Genomic DNA, 21432 nt, shown 5'->3' with positions numbered 1-21432 from the left:
GACAGACAGGAGGCTGAGTGGTAAGGAAGTGCCTGGGCGTGGAGGCAGGGGGCTTACACATGTGTGCAAGCATGTCTGTGTGTGAGCCCAGGCTCAAAGAGCAGCCCGGAGGTGACCCAGCAGTGGCAGCGGTGGAGGGCTGCTAAATCACACCAACAAGGGACGCCAAGCAGAGTGAAGTCAGGGAGGCCAAGGGCTGGGAGCCTCCATTCCCCAGACCGTGGGGCCAGCATCCGTGCCCCGCATGATGCTCCATGCGGTCAGGAGCATCTGTTCCCCCCGGCCAAGCCCAACTCAGCACTTGAGCTCAGAGCCCCAGCGGCTCTGAATCCCTTAGGAGCCCCTCCTCAGAGGTCCTTCCCCACCAAACAACTTCCCTGACTCCAGCCCTCCCCTGAGAGCTGCCTGCCTCTAGCTTCCAGTTCAAAGAGCTCAGTGGTTATTTTCTTCTTTTTTATTAATGTTATATATAAAGGTGAGTCCAATAAGAAAGCAGAAATGAGAAGGCTGGGGGAGGGTGGGAGCTGGCTTCGTTCCCATCCCCCTGGAGTGGGACTCTTTGAGATCCACCATGTCTCTCCTCGCGCCTGCGCCTCCCACCAAACCCAAATCCAGCCGGAGCCCACATCTCTGTTTCTCTCAGCTCATTGCGCACAGGCAGGTACATCCAGGAGGAAAGGGCCACATAAATAGGAAACCACAGGAGGGAGGAGGCTGCTTCTCTCTGTTGCTTTAAAAAAAAAATACATACTATATATATAGCTACAGTCTTCTACCCCTCCTCTTCTTCGATGTTTGACCACATCAGGGGTGGAGGAAAGTTGGCTCTGGGGGGACATCTAGGCCAGGAAGAGCCAGTGCTACCGGCCTTTCAGACAGCCACCCCCTCAACCCTAAAGGTACCGAGTTATAACACCGTGCACCTCACCCGACATTCTCTGTCTTGGCGGGAACAATCTGTTTCCAAGGCCACCGGAAAGGGGGTGTTTGGGGGTCTGTCTTTCCTGGTGTGTCTCCTTGGAGATTTGGGGTTCGGCGCCAGTTTACTGGAGGAGAGGAAGAGGTGGGAAGAGGTGGGGTGGGGGCGTGGGGGTGAGCAGAGGCGCCCACGCAGGGGAGATTGGTCCTAACTCTTAACAATGCCCTTTGTCTTCCTATTTTTCAACAGCTTTTGAAACCAAAGTTGTGCAAAGTCCTGTACATGGGAGAAGAAATGGGTGGTCGGTCGGGAAGGCTGCCTGGGACCCACCCCTCCTCTTCGACCAGAGTGGGGGAGGCGAGGTGCTCCTTGAATTCTTCTCTCTAAAGCCACAAATATTAATAGCTTCCCTTACTTGGGGCTTTTCTTTGGTGTAACCCTCAAATCTTAAATGAGGGCTAGAAGTTCAGGGCAGGGCTCGATGAGGTCCCCACCCTGAGTTCCAGTCTCACGGTCCAATGTCTTTTTGGCAGAGGGGATGCTCAGGAAGGAGGCAGCCACAGGTGGCATGGGGGAGGATCTTGGGCCTGGCAGGTCCTGGGATCCACAGTGCCTGGTGCCCCAGCCCAAGCCTGACCTGGGCACACTCCACAGTCTCCCCAGTACCCAAGGAATCCAGTCTGGGGACCGAGTACTAAGATTTAGAATCTGGAAGGTGATGAGCCATTTGAAGCCAATCCAGGCTCTTGGAGCAGAAGGGGAACAGCTGTCCCAGCTGGAGTGGAGTGCCCAAACATCTGGAGGGGCACCCCAGTGTCTAGGCAGGGGGTGGGAGGTTCAGGGGGCATCCTTGGTCCATGTAAATTTCCTCTGGAAGCTCTTGGGTCCCTGGAGGAAGGGGCAAGGGAAGGGGGAAGGGATGTCCTTTCCCCTGTGCTCCTCGATGATTCCTGAGTGTCAGCTAGGACGGAGGCGCCTTCTGCCTGGTCCCGGGGTTCCTTCGTGAGAGGTTCAGGACGGGTAGGTGCTCAGTACACAGCCCCAGGGTTGGGCGGGGGCCCTGGGGAGGCATGGTGCAGGGTGGCTGGTTGAGGCGGCTGCTGCTGTAAGTGGGGTCCACTCAGGTTCTGTGCATGGTACCAGGAGTTGGTGGGGTCGTCCAGGTAGCTGGGGGAAGCACTGTACGGGAGTGGTGGGGGCAGCTGGCTTCGGGCAGGGGCTGGAGTAGAGTGGGAAGAGGTGTCCCAGAGGGCGGGTGACGGTGGTGAGTTGCAGGCCATGGAATCGCTGTTGTTGGGGCTGTGCTCCAGGGGAACCTCCCCATTCTTATAGAGCTTCTTGAATTTGGAACGGCGGTTCTGGAACCAGATTTTCACCTGCCCCAAGAAGAAAGGGGGAGCTAGTTAGCCTTTTAGAACACTTTGTGAAAAACCATCCAGGAAGCCAGTCTGGAGAGGGTTAGGGAAAAACCCACTGTCACATAAGACCCAGGCAAAATCCAGGCATCCTGCCTCCAGGCCAGCATCTTTTTCTACTGGGGACAGAACTTCAGCTAGGAACTTTTGGCGGCTTAGGTCCAAATTCTGCTCTGCCACTTGCTAAGTGCGTGACCGTGGGCAAGTTACCTGACCTCTCTGGTTCTTTCTGTCTTCATCTGCAAAATGGGGACACTGGCAGAACTATTTCCCTACCTCATAGGGTCACTATAGCGCTCAAAAAAGTTAAGACAGATAAAGAACTCAAAGCAGCCATCCGTACTACTGACAGTAAGCACTGAATAAAGGGCAGCCCAGAGGGGAGGAGGTAGTTTGCAGCATTTTGTTCACATTAGAAACCCATAGGCAAAGGTGCACAGATATACAGAGACAAATACACACCCACATAAGCATCTCCATGTGCATGAACATACCCACTCACCACTTCACACACAGGCATCAGTCTATAAAGGTACACACATGCACAGATACACCCAGATAAACACCCTGCAAACATGAGCTCCCATGTTCACACACTCAAGAGCCCTTCAGGGCTGGTTAATGGGGGTGATCTGGGACTCAGGAGCAGGTGAGCCATGATTCTCCAAATTTCCCTTGGGGTATCTCCCCCTCCCCCTGCCGCTCTCCACCCCATGACTGGTACAAACAATGAATCAGCTCCTCACCGGGTGACCCAGATTCCCGGCGGACCGGGCCCCACGCAGCCGCAACCCAGGCCCGCCTGTCAACACCTGTAGGGAGCCAGGCGTCTGCAACTCCTCCCCTGAGCAGTGACAGGCTGCTGGGGGCTTTAGGGACAGGCTGGGGCTGGGGGACTCCCACCTCTGAGTCCCTGTCCCCCTTTGTGGGGAATCTGTTCTTGCCTCCAAGCGCACAAGGGGTGGAGCATTTGGGTACTGAGCAGGAATGCAGTCTTTTGATACAAGCACACATTTTTGTACATACACTCACCACAGGGGCCCAGTCAAGCACATGTGTCCATCAGTAAACACAGTGGCCCTTGAAAGACCTTCCTCCTTAGGTGTGTTTCCCACATGTACTGTGCACACATTAGACTGTGTGCAAATAGACATGAATACACGTGTATGTACACCCCTCACACACACGCCTAGCCTGGGGTGGTGGGATGAGGTGGTGGGGAGCATGATGCGGACTCCTAGCAGTGACCAACGCAGCTGGGAGCCTGTGGGAACTGGGGATTCTGGGGTAGAGCGGGAGATACCTCTCCTTCTGATAGACACACTCAGTCGCACGATTCACAAATATGCACACATGTACACGTGCTAATGCACAAACTTCAGCTGAGTCTGAGATCTGGGGGTCCTTCTACCCACAGACAAGGCTTTCAAGGGCCTGCAGGGAACTTATGAGGCCACCGAGGCTCAGCGGTGCCTGGGGTATCCCGGGGTCCCGGAGGACCCCACCGAGTCCTCCCGGCCTTCGACCGCCCACCACTGACCTGCGTCTGCGTGAGGCCCAGCTGCGCGGCCAGCTCCGCGCGCTCGGGCAGCGCCAGGTACTGGGCCTTCTGGAAGCGGCGCTGCAGGGCGGCCAGCTGGTAACTGGAGTAGATCGTGCGCGGCTTTCGGACCTTCTTGGGCTTCCCGTTCACCATGCGCACCTCAGCTTCCGGCTCCTCCTTCACGGACACTGCGGGCAACGCACCGGGCGGTGGGCAATTCAGCCTCGGCCGGAGACACCGGCGCCCTCCCGAGCCCCGCGGGAGCCCCCACCCTCCAGCCCGCCGACTCGTCCGGGGACTTCCCGGCGGCGCTCTCCGCCGCCGGCGCCCCGGGAGGGAGCTGCGGCCACAGAGCCTGGCCGGCGGCCGCCCACGACGCTGCGCTCCCCGGCTTCTAACCTCCCCGGTCCCGGCGCCAGCCACCCTGGACGCGCACGGCCGCCGCCTCGCCCCCCTCAGTCCCTGCCACCCGCCTGCTCGCCGCCCTCTCACGGGCACCTCGCCGTCGGTCATTTCTCTCGCTCTTTCTTTCCTGTTCTCTCTTCCTTTTTTTGTTTTTTTTTTTTTTTAACTTTTCTTTTTAGAATAATTTTAGATTTCAGAAAAAGTTGCGGACACATCAGACTTCCTTTTCCTTCCTTCCTTCGCCCTTCCCTCAGTTCCTTTCTTCTGTCTTTTCTTTCACTTTGTCGCTCCATTTTTATGCCTCCACTTTATGTTTATAAATAATTATATATTTTATAAAAACATTTTTATGCCTCCATTTTTCTTCCCCCCTTCCCCGTTTCTTCACTCTCAATTGCTGCTTCCCTCCTTGTTTCCGTAATTCTGAGGGGTCTCTGTCCGTGTCCCCCTCATCTTTCTCCCCCTTCCCAGCCCTGATCCACACTGCGGTCGCAGAACTCCCAGCGCCCGCCGCCTGCCCCGAGCCCTCTGCAGCCCGATGGAGAGCCGCTTGCTGAAGTGCCGGGAAAGCACCTGGATCCGGAGGCTCTCTGACCGTCCAGGACCCTTTCCTTCCCCGCCTCGCTCACCCGGATCCTCACCCGAGACCGACCGCGGCGTCCCGCGTGCACCACGCCCCAAAGGCGCCCAGTTTCTGGACGGGACGGTCCTCCGTCCACTCTGGGGGTCATCTAGCTCACCGTCTCCAACTTCAGACAGCACATTTCTTAGCCGGGACGCTCCCCTAGATTTTGGCTCCAATTCCTCTCTCTCGGGAACCTCCCAGTGCCCCCCGCTCTCAGCGACCCCGCGGTCCTCACCTGGGTCCTGAGCGGGCAGCGGCTGCTCCCGGTAGGCTCCATACTGCCGGTAGGAGGTTCCGTAGGTATATTCCGACTTGGGCGAATAAGCGCCCGTGCCTCCAAGCCCGTTGAGATTGAACTGGTGGTGGTAGGTGTAGGGGTTGACGGTCTGGCCATAGGGCTGGCCCGAGTAGTAGTCGTGCTGGGGAGCGCTGTAGTAACCCAGGTCAGTGACGGAAGACTCGGGCAAGGTGGGCGAGTCCTTGGAGCCCGCATGGCAGCTGAGCGAGCTGGAGATGTCGGTGAGGATGCTGCTGAGCTTGCGATCGAAGGAGCCACTCATCCTGGCGGGCGCCGCACCACCCCCGGGCTGGCCTCAGCCGGAACGCCGAAGCGGGCAGGAGCTCGGGGGAGGCGGAGGAGACGAGGCGGGGTTGTGTGTCCGGAGGGCGAGGGGGGAGGGTTCCCGGCAGCGTCTCTGGGGAGGGTCGGTCGAGGGGCGCTTAGACCATCGCGGGTCTTCGGGCGGTCGCGGCGCGCCTCTCGTCGCGTCCCAAGCCACAGTCAAATGCTGCCAGCTCCGCCCGGCCAGCCGGTTATAGACTCAATAGTGGAGTCGCAGAGGGAGGCCCCAGCGCTCTGATTGGCTGTAAGTCTTGCCTTCCAGGCAAAACATGCTCTTGCGCTCTTTCGTTTTTCTCTCTCTCTCATTCTTTGTTGTTACTCAACACACAAACACACACACTCACACACACGCACAGTCACATACACACTCTCTCACACACACTCACACAGACCCCTCTGTTCCTCCTCCTGTGGATCCCTTCCCCAGCCCAGATAACTCCTCAGTGTTGCTGAAGGAAAGAGTGGGACAAGGGTATCTCTGCAAGAGTCCCCAGGTCTGTCCGTCTGTCTGTCTCTCTGCCTGTGAGTGGAAGGTGGGCTCAGGTGCCATAGAGGAGGGGAATTTGCCCGCTGGGTGTCTGTGGAGGTAGGTGGTTCAAGGTGTGTGGGGTGGCAGGGCAAATGACGGGCAGATAAACATGCCCAAAGTGGCAGGACCCAGGCTCATGAAAATGTTCTAGTTTTTTCTTTTTTTAATTAGAAGAAAAGAAAAAAAAATTAGGTTAAAGGAAAAGCTTGAATATATATTACTATATCGTTTTTACAGCAATGCAGTCACAAAATGTAACTTTAAAAAATGATTTTAACGAATGAAGGGGCCCATCAGGCAAAAGTGCTTCAGGCCTAAAAAAGTCATCACTGGGTCCAGGGAAGCTCCAGGAGGTGCACGGCCTGTGTGTAGTGATGTTAAATTTATCTCCAAAAGTTTCAGAGATGACCTAGGCTTGGAGGAGAGAACATGGTCCCCATGAAGATGGCTGGGACACAGGCTGGCTCTCTGTGCTTCAGTAAGTTTGGGGGCAGATTCTGTGCTTCTGGGACTTCTAATACTCAGACAGAGTGAGCGTTTTTAGAGATCAGGGGTGTGTGATGAGGAGATTTCATTTGTTCTGCAGCACATACAGAGTCCATGTACATACAAAGATTGCACATGGGTGCAGGAGTGTGCATGTGAGAGAGTGAGCCAGTGTATATGGGAGTCTGAAAGTAGTGTGAGTGGAGGGCCATGGAATGGGGTGTCTGCGCTTGAATTTGTAGTTGTATACAGATGCACATAAAACTCTCAGCACCTTCCCAACCTCAAGTAGTTGAGAACCATGATGCTCCACTGAACCCTGTCCCCCCCAAGAAACAGGCTCTCCTCCCTGGGGACCCCCACCTCCTAGTTCTGTCTGGCCCACAAGGCCAGCTTCTAAGTCATCCAAACTGCTCCCAAAGCTTTAGCGCATTGATCCATTCCACTTTCGATTCTGTTCTCCGCCTTTTTAGGTTGCGGGGAGAGGGAGTCTCTTCCAAATATCAGTTCCTAGTTGCATACAACCTTCACATAGGGCCCCGCGGTCAATTCTCCTGTCCTCTTCTCCTGCCTGACCGGGCTAACTTGTCCCAGGACGCGCAGTGCCAGCGCGCCACCTTGTGGTCAGTCCTTGGCTCTGCAGCATCCCCAAGTCTTGCCCAGCCCGGAGGAGGGGTCTCTGTCGTAGACTCTGTCCGGTGGAGAAGCGTGCCTTGGAAGAAAGCTTTGGAAGGGGCTCTGTGCCCCTTTCCAAAACCAGACCGCCAGGGTTAGCTGTCAGTGTTCTCAGGGCTTTGAGAGCTGCCGTTGGCGAAGACAGAAGGCCACAGTCCTGGGTGCAAGGGGCAGGAGTGCCCGCCAGGCCCCAGTGGAGAGGCCGCGGCGTGGGAAAGGTGGGGGCGGGGGCTGGGCCCGGGGAGCGCTATCTGTCTGTCTATCTCCGCGTCCCCCCAGCGCCTATCGCCGGCCGCTCCGAGCCCGTGGCGGGGCGAGTTGCCACCCGCTCTGGATGCCCTCTGTTCTGGTGCCAAGAGGGCGCCTGGAGAGCCAGCGGCGCTAGGGGCAGGAAGGGCACTGGGCGGGGCCGGCCCCCCCACTCCCTCCCGCTCCCATTCTGGGAGCGGGGGAGGCAGGTTGGGCCTGCTTTGGAGCCCCCAGCCCTACAGAGTTGGATAAGCCCCTTCTTGGGGGTTCATTCATTCGTTCATTCACCCGTCAACTGAGACAGAGAAACGCCAAGTAATTCAGAGACAGAAGGAAGTCTACCTTACTCACGCCGTCCTCAATGAAGCCTCACTCCCTTCCCTCCTTCTGGCACTCCTAAGTAAAGTGAAAGAGCAGTGGGTTGGGAGCTTGGAATCCTGGAATCATGAAAGCGTGGTGATGATGGTGGGTTATGTTAGGATAATTTCTATGCTGCATTCTGCTATGAAAACCTAAGAGTTCTAAAAGCAGATTTAAACTGCAGCATTAGGGACTGAAGAGAGCAATTAAATAATTGTTTGGTAATGTGAAGTTAGCATCTGATCCCCCATTGCCCTCCGTGCTCCAGGACACCAGGGACCGTATCTGTTTAGTTCACTACTACATTCTAGATTTCAAGGGCAGGTCCTGGCACACACAACCTCAGTACTCAATAGATGTTTGATGAATGAATAACTAGGACTCCTTAATACTCGAAAGGGGCTGAATCATCTCGGTTGGGTACGCTTTCAGGGTTAGGGAAAGGGGTGGCCTGGAGCAGGCTCTGGCATCAAGCTGTCCCACTCCAGGATAGGAGCAGCTTCCTAGATGAGGCCATGTGGCCCCAAAGGTGCCTGTCAGGCCAGCAAGACTGGAGCCACCAGCCGCTGGGCAGGCATCTGCCAGCTCAGGGTGGTGAGTTTGCCAGAGGATTCAGTGGGACCAGTGCCACCCATTGCGTCTCACCTGAGCCAACAAGATGAGCAGGTGTCAGCCTGGGCATAGTCCTCCCCCTGGTGAGGGGTGATGGAGGGCAGACAGTCTGATGCCTCTGGGAGGCTGGCAGGAGGGAGAAGAGGCAGTGTCGGCCAATGTCTCAGAGTCCATTGAACACCCTCTCTCTGGTACGAGAACAGGTTCTCTGTTGAAGCAAGCGATTCCTTGGAGCCCAGATGTTATGCCACCTGGGCACTGCCAGAGCAGCTGGGTTTACAGAGTGCCAGATCTGAGGGGAGGAACTCAGGAAGGACCCAACCAGAGGGAGAGCCGGCCAGCTCGAGTTCTCTTCGTTGTCTGGTGAGCTGGCGCCACCTAGTGGTCACTGTGGGGAGGCGTGTCCAGCCGCATTCCGGTAGACCTGGGAAGCAGGCCACCTGCAGTGTCCCACCATCACACCCAGAAGGAATGTTGTCTTTACTTATTTTAGAAGCCTTATCAACACTAAATATTCACTTTTCACCATGACTTTGCCTTACTCGGCAGTTGCCACCTCTCCCTCCTCCCACCCATCCTTGTCCAGTCGGTGACTCCTTCCCTTAGGTTTCTCTTTTGTAAATCAAAAAGTGGATTATTAGATGGCCTCTGAGGTCTCTTCAATCTCTGATGTTCTAAGATTTTGATTATAGGACTCTTGTCTCTTAAAGGGGATATTCCCTCTATCTCCTCTCCAACTCCCTTGCAGATGCACCCCTGGATGTTTTTCTTCTTTCTGGAGTCCTTTGTCCATCCAACAAATATTTCCTGAGCTTCTGCCATATTAGGCTCTGAGAATGGAGTAGTGAACAAGGTAGACATAACGGCCTCCTCCATGGAGGTCCAGGTTTAGTGGGGGAAGTGGGTATCCATGCAGCCAGTTTCACTGCAGTGAGTGAGGGATGTATGGGATGGGGTAGCACAGGCTGGGGGCTGTAGGTGAAGCTAAGGTGGAGTCAGAGCCCCAGAACACAGGGCTCCTTGGACTCTGGAGCAGGGGAGTGGGATTTATCTGGAGGCTATGGAAACTCACTGAAAAATTTTAACCAGAGTAGACTGAATTTTCATTCCAGAAGGTTTCTTCCGGTGGCTGTGTGGGGATGAATCTGAAGGACATGCTTGGAGTCTGGGAGGCTGCTGCAGAAGCAGGAACCAAGGGGGAGCTGTGTCTGGGTTAAGGAAGACGCAGCAGAGGTGGGGAGAAGTGGGTGGATTTGAGAGATGCTTAGAAGGTAGACCGATAGTGCTTGGTTGTTAGTGGCAAGGAGAGGGGACTAGCAGGGAGCAACACCCAACTGCTGACTTGGGCAATTGAGTGGGAAGTTGAGATCGTTATCTGAGGGAAAGAGAACCTCAGGGAGAGGGGATGCTTGATGAAGAAGAGGACCTGTCCTGTTTTTTTTATTTTAACATTTTCATCAGAGTTTAAAATTTATGCAGAAAAGTACACAAACCATAATCAATGATTTGCACAAACCAAACATGGCTTGCACCTGAGCTTATTCCCAGTGTGAGTACCAGGTTGAGAAACAACATCATCAGCTCTGGGACTTCCCTGGTGGTCCAGTGGCTAAGATTCCAAGCTTCCAAGGTGGGGGGCCTGGTTCCATCCCTGATCAGGGAACTAGATCCCATATGCCACAACTGAGAGATCACATGCTATAACTAAGACAAAACACAGCCAAAAAAACCCAAACCAAAACAGCACACTGCCGGTACCTTCAGCTACAACTTCCCAAGGTGAGCGTGGTCTGAACTCCTAGCACCACAGTGGGCGCTCCTCCATGTCTGGCTTCTTTTGCTCAACGTAATGTTTGTGAAATTTATTCATATTGTTGGGTATATTTGTAGATCGTCCATTTTCAGTACCGTAGGTAGGTATTCTAGCAATGAATGTGCCAACATTTATCTGTTCTACTGTTGATGGGCGTTTGGGTAAGTTTCCACTTTGCTGCTGTGACCATTCTTGTTCACGGGCTTTGGTGCAGATGTGTACACGCTGCTGTTGGACACGAGGAGTGGGATTGCAAGCCACAGTGTGGGCGTGTGTTCTGCTTTAGGAGATTCTGCCAAGTAGTTCTCCAGAGTGGTTTTGCCATCAACTCCCTTCTGATCATGTTGAGTCTGAGTGTTTTTGAGACATCTAGGAGGAGCTGTCTAACGGGCAGTTGGCTACATGGACCTGAACCATCAGTAAAGAAGCTGGGATTGGAGACATAGATTAGGGGTTTGGGGCATCTTGTGGTAAGTGAAGTCTGATGGCGTGGGTCTGATGGTCTAGGACAGGGCAGTGGGGAGAGGACAGAGGGCCAAGCGTCTCAGGGCAGCACCTGTGAGAGAGTGCACAGTGAGTGTGAGGCAGTGCAGAGGGAGGTGGCCCTGAGTTTGAGGGAGGAGAAAGAGTGTTTCAAGGAGGCTGGAGTGGTCAGCAAGGTCAAACCCTACTGTGAACAGCCAGGATCTGGACTGAAATGTGCCCACGGGATGATATCTCAAAGATGCATTTGATGATATCAGGAAGAGCGGGTTCAAGGGAAGGGAAATTTATGGCCAGCTGAAGGGTTAGTGGGAGGGAGGATGTGCAGAGAACAAGTGAAGTTTGACTCTGAAAGGAGGAGGAGTGGAGAAGGTGGCTGCTGGGGGGCACTTGGGACATGGGGAAGGGTGTCTGTGTGTTTTAAGTGAGAGGAAGACTGTTTAGATGTCAATTTCAGCAGTCAGTAGAGAGGATTTAATCAAGAGTGTCATCCGTCAATCAATGGGAAGGGAAGAATCTAGAAGCCTGCCCAGGGGGTTAGCCTTACAGCAGGTTCTCTTCTCCATTGAGTCAAGAGGAAAGATGACCCTGTAAGAGCTGACTTTCCCTGAGACTCAGTGCCAGGCGCTGTTCAGAATGTTCTACCCACACCAGTTCTTTCACGCTGCCCACCCTCCTATGAGCTGAGCACACTCGTTTCTACCTTTTGAAAAATGGGGAAACCGACACACGGAGAAGCTAAGTACAATGTGAGCCCAAGCGGTCTGTGGTCTGTGGATTGGGCAGGCCCACTTGCAAGTTTGGGGTCAGAAGGTAATTTGATAGCATTGGGTATTGGACACATGGCTGCTTGTTATGCCATTCTCTGTGCTTTTCTGGATGCTTGAAACACTTCAGAGTAAACAGAATTATTCAAGACAATTGGGGGTGGGGCTTCCCAGGTGGCTCCGTGGTAAAGATTCTGCCCGCCAATGCAGGAGATGCAGGACACATGGGTTCGATCCCTGGGTTTGGAAGAGTCCCTAGAGGTGGAAATGGAAATCTGCTCCAGTATGCTTGCGGGGAAAATCTCATGGACAGAGAAGCCCAGAGGGCTACAATCCATGAGGTCAAAAGGAGTTGGACATGACTGAGTGACTAACATGCACACACGCATGTATGAGTGTATATGCAAAGTAGGTGTGAAGTTAGCTGAGAAGGGAGATGGTGGGTGGTCCCAGAGATTTAAGGATAGTGGAGAAAGATAAGTAAGTCCCAAACATAGCAGCTGCCATGGGACCAGAATAGGACTGACCAGGAGACATAGAAGAATATCCAGGGGTCCAGAGCTCTCTTACTTGTGAAGATCATGGGATCATAGTGATCCTGGGAGGCATGGTGGGAGTCCAAGTGGTGGGCTGCTCTCCATCTGGGTTCAGTGCCAGCTGTGGGCAGATGGTAGAGTTGACCAGGGTGGAGGTTGCTTGACAGGCAAAGGAGGAGCAGACACTAGCAGGGGTTACTCAATTAGTTTCCAGGGCAAAACAGGATGTGGAGAGTAGAGTGACTGGCAGAAAGTGGAGGAGAGTCCAGGCTGGGGTCCCCAGGAGGTTAGAGGAAGGAAGGAGGTCATGCAGGGGACACTCTTGTGGTCGGAGAGCCAGAGGTTGGAGTTTATTCATACTGGTCGGGGAGTGGGCTAGGGAGAAAACCTTGGATGAAGCCAGGGGCTGGGGCGGGGAGGAGGGCAAATATAAGAATTATATTAGACTTCTCAGGAACCATGCAAGCAAGATCAGAGTGAGGTGAAATCTTTTTTAGAGTGAGGAAAGAAAAAGTAACAACACATAGAGTTTTTTCTTTAATTAAGTGGAGTTGACTTAAAATATTGTTAGTTTCAGTTGCACAGCAAAGTGATTCAGATACACATTTTTCCAGATTATTTTCCGCTGTAATTATTAGTTCCCTGTGCTGTACGGCAAATCCTTGTTGCTAATCTATTTTATGAATAGCAGTTTGTATCTGTTAATTTCATACTCCTAACGTATCCCTTTCCCCCTCCTTTTCCCCTTTGGTAATCATCCCTCTGTTTTCTATGCCACATGCAACAAAGGTCCAGCACAAACAAAAGTAAATAAATAATATTTTAAAAAGGACTTTCTCAGACAAGCAAAAGTTAATGGAATTTGTGGCCAATAGACTTGTCTCTGGGAAAAAATGTTAAAAGTTCGTCAGAGAGAAGGAAAATGATAGGTAGAAAAAACTCAGTTCTATATATAGAAAGGAGGACCATTAGAGAAAGAATAAGTGAAAGTAAAAATTGCTCAGTGGTGTCCGACTCTGCAACTCCACGGACTGTAGCCCGCCAGGTTCCTCTGTCTATGGAATTCCCCAGGTAAGAATACTGAAGTGGGTAGCCCTTCCCTTCTCCAGGGGATTTTCTCAACCCTGGGATTGAACCCAGGTCTCCTGCATCAAAGGCGGATTCTTTACCATCTGATCCACCAGGGAAGTCCAGAGAAAGAATAAATGAAGGTAAAATAAATATTTTATTTTTATTATTCTTAATTGATCTAATAGAAAACTGTTTACATAATAATAGCAACTGCATTCTGGCTAATTACAGATTATGGATAAATGAAATGAATCACAACAAAGTTATAAGAGACAAGAGGGAGGAATAGGGAATATTCTGTGATGAGGTACCTGTACTAGCTGTGAAGCAAGATAGTATATTTGAAAATGAATTCAGATCACTTAAAATATACATCACAAACCCTAAGGCAACCACCGAAAACATATTTAAAAGAAATATAATTGGTGCACTAAGACAGAAAAGAAAATGGTATCCTATAAAGTGTTCCATTAAAGCCAGAGAAAGTAGAAAAAGAGGGGACAGATTAAAAAAAGAAAGAAACAGAGAACAAGTGCAATAAATAGCAAACAGCCATAGATATGGTAGATGTTAGTCCAACTATATCAAAAATCATTTAAATATGAGATGGTATAAATACACCAATAAAGAGATAGTAACTGATGAGTGAATTAAAAAACACCCAACTATGTGTTGTTTATTTTAAAAAAACACTTTAAATATAACAATACAGTAAATTAAAAATAAAGGAATGCAGGGGAGGAAGGAGAGAGTGGGATGCATGGTTAGAGTAACATGGAAACTTACCCTACCATGTGTAAAACAGATATTCAGTTCAGTTCAGTCGCTCAGTCGTGTCCAACTCTTTGCGACCCCATGGACTGCAGCATGCCAGGCTTCCCTGTCCATCACCAACTCTCAGAGCTTGATCAAACTCATGTCTATTGAGTCAGTGATACCATCCAACCATCTCATCTTCTGTCGTCCCCTTCTCCTCCTGCCTTCAATCTTTCCCAGCATCAGGGTTTTTATGAGCTGGCTCTTTGCCACTAGATGCAAAGAGCCAGCTCATTAGAAAAGAGCTTTAGCTCAGTATTGGAGCTTTAGCTCAGTCCTTCCAATGAATATTCAGGACTGATTTCCGTTAGGATTTGCTAGTTGGATCTCTTTCCAGTCCAAGGGACTCTCAAGAGTCTTCTCCAACGCCACAGTTCAAAAGCATCAATTCTCTGCACTCAGTTTTGTTTATAGTTCAATTCTCATATCCATACACAACTACTGGAAAAACCATAGCTCTGACTAGATAGACCCTTGTCGGCAAGATAATGTCTGGGCTTTTTAATATGCTGTCTAGTTTGGTCATAGCTTTTCTTCCAAGGAGCAGATAGCCAATGAGAATTTGCCGTGTGACCCAGGGAACCCAAACCAGGCTCTATAACAACACAGGGGGGTGGGATGGGGAGGGATGTGGGAGAGAGGCTCATGAGGGAGGGAACATATGTGTACCTATGGCTGATTCGTGTTGGCAGAAACCAACATAATTCTGTAAAGCATTTATCCTTAAATTAAAAAATAAAAAATAGTCCAGGTTCGATGCATGAGACTTGAGTGCTCAGGGCTGGTGCACTGGGATGACCCAGAGGGATGGGATGGGGAGGGAGGTGGAAGAGGGGTTCAGGATGGGGAACACGTGTACACCCATGGCGGATCCATGTCAGCATATGACAAAACCACTACAATTGTACTGTAGTGTATTGTAAAGTAATTAGCCTCTAATTAAAATAAATAAATTTATATTTAAAAAATAAATAAAAAATAGAATGGAGAAAGGTAAGCATGCCAATATTAATCAAAAGAAAGCTACAGTAGCTATATTAATTTCAGACAAAGCAGACTTTAGAACAAGAAAAGTTATCAGGGATAAAGAGGAGTATTACATAGTGATAAAGCCGTTAATTTTCTAAGAAGACATAACAATCTTTGATGTGTATGCACCTAACAGGTGTCAAAATATTTGAGGCTGTAAGGAGAAATAGACAAATTCACTATTACATTGATGTTGAAGACTTCAACACACCTATATTAGTAGCTGAGAATGAATTACTAATGGGTTTGAAGAACAGCAGGCCCTGGTGGCTTAGATGGTAAAGAATCTGCCTGCAATGCAAGAGACCTTGGCTCAATCCTGGTTTGGGAAGATCCCCTGGAGAAGGCAGTGGCTACCCACTCCAGCATTCCTGCCTGGAGAATTCTATGGACAGAGAAGCCTGGTGGGTTACGGTCCATGGGGTCACAAAGAGTCAGACATGACGGAGTGACTAACACTTTCACTTTTCTTTTGAAGAACAACAGGGAGACCAGTGTGACAGGAGAAGGAATGAGGGAAAATGCTAGCAGATGAAGTCAGAGAGGTGATGTAGTAGAGATGGTGGGATTATGAAAGACATCACAGGATATTGAATTTTACTCTAAGTGAGATGATGGGCCATTGCAGAATTTTGAGCAGATGAGTGAAACAATTTGTCTTGTTTTTTGTTACAATGTGTCTCAGTTTGGATCTTTTCAAGTTTATCATACTTGGAATTCTTTGAGCTTCTTGGATGTGTAGATGCATGTCTTTCATAAAGTTTGGGATATTTTTGGATGCTGTTTCTTCAAACATGCTTTCTGTACCCATTCTATTCCTAGAACTTCCATAATGTTGGTATGCTTTGATGGTGGCTCAATGTCTCTTAGGCTCTGTTCACTTTTCTTCATTTTTTCTTTCTGTCCTTCAGCCTGGATAATTTCAATGGACTTTTATTCCTTGACTTTTTTTCTTGCTCAGAAATACTCTTGAGCCCCTCTAGTCAGTTATTCATTTCAGGTGTTGTATTTTTCAGCTCCAGATTTTCTATTTGGTTCCGTTTTGTAATTTCTGTCTCTTTATTGATACTCTCTGTTTGTTCATACTCCATTCTCTTGGTTTCCTTCAGTTCTTTATTCATGCTTTTGTTTAGCTCTTTGACTGTATTTTAAAACAGTTGATTTAAAGTCTTCGTCTAGTAAGTCTAATATCTACTTCCTTAAGATAAGTAAGTTTAAGTGAAAGTCGCTCAGTCGCGTCTGACTCTTTGCAACCCCATGGACTATACAGTCCATGGAATTCTCTAGGCCAGAATACTGGAGTGGGTAGCTTTTCCCTTCAGTTTCTGTCAGTTTCTTTTCCTGTGACTGGGTCATGTTTTCTGTTTCTTTGTATGCTGTGTTGTTGAAAAGTAAACATTTTTAATTTTATAATGTGGTAACTTTAGAAATCAGGTTTTTTCTCCTCCCCAGAGTTTGCTGTTGTTGCTCATTGAGGAATATAGTCATCCATTTGCTTAGCGACTTTTCCAAACTATTTTTGCAAAGATGATATTACTCATCATGTATTGTCACTGACATTTCTGTTCTAATATCTTAGTGATAAGTCAGTGACTTGATCTTAAATACCAACATCAGCAGCTCCTTTCTTTTTTATGCACTCCTCTGGTATCTGTATGTTTTTCACTAGATTCAGGTTCCAAAAAAGTTGATTCTGTCAATTGCCACTGGTTGCTTCAGTGGAAGAGCTGATTTTTGGAGCTCCCAACTCTACCATTTGCCATGATATAATCCCCTAACTGCAATTTGAATCTTACTCTCTCCAAGATACATTGTTAAGTAAAAAAAATAAAGATGGAGAGAAATGTGTATAGTATGCTGCTGCTGCTGCTGCTAAGTCACTTCAGTCGTGTTTGGCTCTGTGCGACCCCATAGACAGCAGCCCACCAGGCTCCTCTGTCCCTGGGATTCTCCAGGCAAGAACACTGGAGTGGGTTGCCATTGCCTTCTCCAATGTATGCATGCATGCTAAGGCGCTTCAGTTGTGTAGAACTCTGTATGACCCCATGGACAGCAGCCCACCAGGCTCCTCTGTCCACAGGATTCTCCAGGCAAGAACACTGGAGTGGGTTGCCATTGCCTTCTCCAGTATAGTATGCTACCAGTTACCTAAAAATAGGGGGTATATTTGCTTATAAACAGTGAAAAGACAGGCTATAAGATTAAAAAAGTATAGTTTTAAAATGAATTCTTAATGAATATAGGTACAAAAATCTTTATCAAAATATTAGCAAATAGAATTCAGCATTGGGCCTCTCTGATGGCTCAGTGGTAAAGAATCTGCTTGCCAATGCAGGAGACATGGGTTCAATCACTGGCCCAGGAAGCTCCTCATGCTGTGAAGCAACTAAGCCCATGTGTCACAACTACTGATCCCATGCTCTAGAGCCCAGGAATTGCAATTACCGAGCCCATGCACTGCAACTATTGAAGCCCGCATGCCCTAGAGTCTGCTCAGCAGCAAGAGAAGCCACCACAATGAAAAGCCCATGCACTGCAACAAAGAATAGCCCTTGCTTGCTGCAAGTAGAGAAAGGCCTGTGTAGCAACAAAGACCCTACACATAAATAAATAAATAAAATTATTTTTAAAATGTAAAATAAGAAGTATTATTGAAAAAAACTTTTAAAAAAGAATTCAGTATTATATAAAAAGAATTATACACCATATCTAGGTGGTACTTATTCCAAGAATGGAAAGATAATTCAATATTTAAAAATTAATCAATATAACCTACTATATTTACAGGTTAAAGAAGAAAAATCACATGATGATCATATCAATTAAAGCAGAAAAAAGCATTAAAAAAAATTAAACACCCATTCAGATGAAAATTCTAAGTGACCTAGGAGTAAAGGAATCTCCTAAACCTACTAAAGAATATCTAAAAAAAAAAAACTGTAGTTAATATCATATTTAATGATGAAAGGCTGAATGTCTTATCCCTAAGATAAGGAACCAAGTAAGGATGTGCACTCCATCAATGCTACTTAACATAATGCTGGAAATTCTAGCCACCTCAGTAAGGCAAGAAAAGAAATTAAAAATAAATACAGATCAGGGCTTCCCTGGTGGCTCAGTGGTAAAGAATCTGCCTGCCAATGCAGGAGACATGATTTTGATCCCTGATCCAGGAAGATCCCACATGCCTGCATGCCCTAGAGCCTATGTTCCACAACAAGAGAAGCCAGCACACCACAATGAAGAGTAGCCCCCACTCACTGCAGCTAGAGAAAAGCCTGTGTGCAACAATGAAGACCCAGCAGAGCCAAAAATAAATAAATAAAAGAAAATGCCTTTGTGTAGAAAGAAAGGATTAAAAAGTTATTTCAAAAAAATGGCCATACTATTCAAAGCAAGCTGCAAATTTAATGCAATCCCTATCAAACTACCCATGACATTTTGCACAGAGCTGGAATAATAAAAGTTTATATGGAACCACAAAAGACCCAGAGTTGTCAAAGCAATTCTGAGGGGAAAAAAAAAGCTGGAGGTATAACCTTCCCAGACTTCAGACAATAATACAAAGCTACAGTAACCAAAACAGCATGGTACTGGCACAAAAACAGACATATAGACCGATGGAACAAAATACAGAAACAAACCCATACACTTATGTTCAATTATTCTTTAACAAAGAAGGCAAGAATATGCAATGGAGAAAAGACAGTCTCTTCAGCAAGTGGTATTTGGAAAGCCAGACAGCCTTATGTAAGTCAATGGAATTAGAACACTCCCTGACACCATAACAAGCTCAAAATGGTTTAAAGACCTAAATATAAGACATGACACCATAAAACTTTTAGAAGAGAACATAGGCAAAATAGCCTGACATTGTTGTTATTGTTCAGTCGCTAAGTCATGTCTGACTCTTTGTGACTCCATGGACTGCAACATGCCAGGCTCCCCTGTCCTTCACTGTCTCCCAGAGTTTGCTCGAATTCTTGTCCCTTGAGCTGGTCATGCTATCTAACATAAATCTTTGACATATTCTCTGACATAAATCATAGCAATAATTTCTTAGATAAGTCTCCCCTCCCTAAGATAAAAGAAATAAAGGCAAAGATAAACAAAAATAATCTAATCAAACCAAAAACTTTAGCATAGCAAAGAAAACAGTCAACAAAATGAAAAAACAACCAAAGATTGAGAGAAAATATTTGCAAACCATGCAACCAACAAGGGGTTAATTTCCAAAATATACAAAGAGCTCAGAGAGCTCAATATAAAAATAAAAACTGGGCACAATACCTACATAGACATTTCTCCAAAGAGAGCACACAGGTGGTCAAAGACACATAAAAAGATATTCAATATCACTGATTGTTAGAGAAATGCAAAACAAAACCACAATGAGGTATCTTACCTCATATTCAGTAAGAATGGCTATCATCAAAAAGTCTACAAATTATAAATGCTGGAGAGGGTGTGGAGAAAAGGGAAATCTCCTACACTTTTGGTGGGAATGTAGTTATGCAACTACTATGGAAAATAGTATGGAGGTTCCTTAAAAAACTAAAAATGGAGCTACCATATGATCCAGCAACCCCACACCTGGGTATAAACCCAAAAGAGACAAAAACTCTAATTCTAAAAGATATATGTTCTCCAATGCTCATAGCAGCACTATTTACAATAGTCAAGACCTGGAAGCAATCAGTCTATCAACAGAAAATGGATAAAGAAAACATATATATATAATTATTAGATATAGTATTTAATATATTATATATATTTATAAATATAAATATATATTTATATCTATATTTATAAATATATAATTTATATTATATTATAATAATTATTATATATAACATATAAATTATATAAATATTATATAAATATATATTATAATATAATATATAATATATGTTTTATATATTATATATTACATAATATAAATTATATATAAATATATAATATATAATGAATATATATTATATATTTTATATTCATTATATATATTATAATACAATATATTATAATATATATTATAATATATTTATATTTATTATATATAAATATATATTATAGGTTTATATATATCATAATATATAAAATATATGTAATATAAATATATAATATATTGCTATATTAATTATTATATTATTAAATATTATATTAATACACATTATATTTTATATATGTATATATTAAATCTATATTATACATATTTATATGTATATATTATATATTATCATATATTATATTATATATATTGTAATTATTGTTATATATATAATATAATATATAATATATGTGTATAAGCCCATCCATGTTGCTTCAAATGGCAATATTTCATTCTTTTTTATGGCTTAGTGACATTCCATTATATATATAATATCTATATATATTATATATGATGTATAATATATAATATATACATATAATATATATAATATATTATATCATACTATATACTATATAATTGTGTATTATATAGTATATAATATTATATATAATTATGTATATAATATATAATTATATATAATATATAATTATGTATATTTATATATAATTATATATATAATATATATATAAGCCCATCCATGTTGCTTCAAATGGCAATATTTCATTCTTTTTTATGGCTTAGTGACATTCCATTATATATATATAATATGTGTATATATAGATAGATATATAATATATATAATAATTATATATATCTTATATATATAGTTAATATATAATTATCATATTATATATATTATTGGTATAATAATTATATATTTATATCTTATATGTTTATAAGATATAATTAATATATAATATATAATTATATATAATATAATCATACATATTTAATTATATATAATTATATGTTATATAATTAATATATAATATAATCATATATAATTATATGTTATATAATTAATATATAATATAATCATATGTATAATTATATATTAATTATATATTATAGTATAATTATATATATATTATATAAAATATATATAATTATTATATATACTATATCTCTATATATAGAGAGATATAATATATATATAATGGAATGTCACTAAGCCATAAAAAAGAATGAAATACTGCCATTTGAAGCAACATGGATGGGCCTAGAAGTTACCATTTTAAGTAAATAAGACTGACAAATATTATATAGTATCATTTATATGTGAAATCTAAAAAATAGTGCAAATGAATCTATTGATATTTACAAAGCAGACTCACAGACATAGAAAATCAACTTGTAGTTACCAAAGGGGAATGGAAGAGGTGGGAGGGATAAATTAGGAGTATGGGATAAACAGATACACATCACTATATAAAAAATAGATAAACAACAAAGATTTATTATATAACACAGGGAACTAGATTCAACATCTTGTAATAATTTAGAGTGGAAAATAATCTGAAATATATATGTATATAGATATGCATATATATATCTATCTGAACTACTTTGATTTGCACTTAAAACTC

General features: G+C 45.5%; 1 protein-coding gene across 1 annotated transcript; it reads right to left on the bottom strand.

The window, feature by feature from the left end:
* Nucleotides 1–439: 439 nt before the first annotated feature.
* On the bottom strand, nt 440–5724 carry DLX3 (distal-less homeobox 3). The gene is made up of 3 exons (XM_043904230.1): nt 5143–5724; nt 3875–4065; nt 440–2295 (listed from the first exon to the last, which is right to left on the bottom strand). Exons 1-3 carry the CDS (start codon nt 5465–5467, stop codon nt 1948–1950), a joined length of 864 nt encoding a protein of 287 aa, XP_043760165.1. The 5' UTR covers nt 5468–5724; the 3' UTR covers nt 440–1947.
* Nucleotides 5725–21432: the final 15708 nt, after the last annotated feature.

Source organism: Cervus elaphus, chromosome 5 (genome assembly GCF_910594005.1).
Source record: "Cervus elaphus chromosome 5, mCerEla1.1, whole genome shotgun sequence".
NCBI classification, from domain to species: Eukaryota; Metazoa; Chordata; class Mammalia; order Artiodactyla; family Cervidae; genus Cervus; species Cervus elaphus.
This window is presented reverse-complemented; position numbering and strand designations above follow the sequence as displayed.

Excerpts from the sequence above, each read along its gene's own strand:
- DLX3 (XM_043904230.1), bottom strand. The coding sequence starts at position 5,467 with ATGAGTGGCTCCTTCGATCGCAAGCTCAGCAGCATCCTCACCGACATC. Across the intron at positions 4,066-5,142 it reads GCTGCCCGCTCAGGACCCAG|TGTCCGTGAAGGAGGAGCCG; the intron begins GTGAGGACCGCG and ends CGTTGCCCGCAG. Across the intron at positions 2,296-3,874 it reads TGGGCCTCACGCAGACGCAG|GTGAAAATCTGGTTCCAGAA; the intron begins GTCAGTGGTGGG and ends TTCTTGGGGCAG.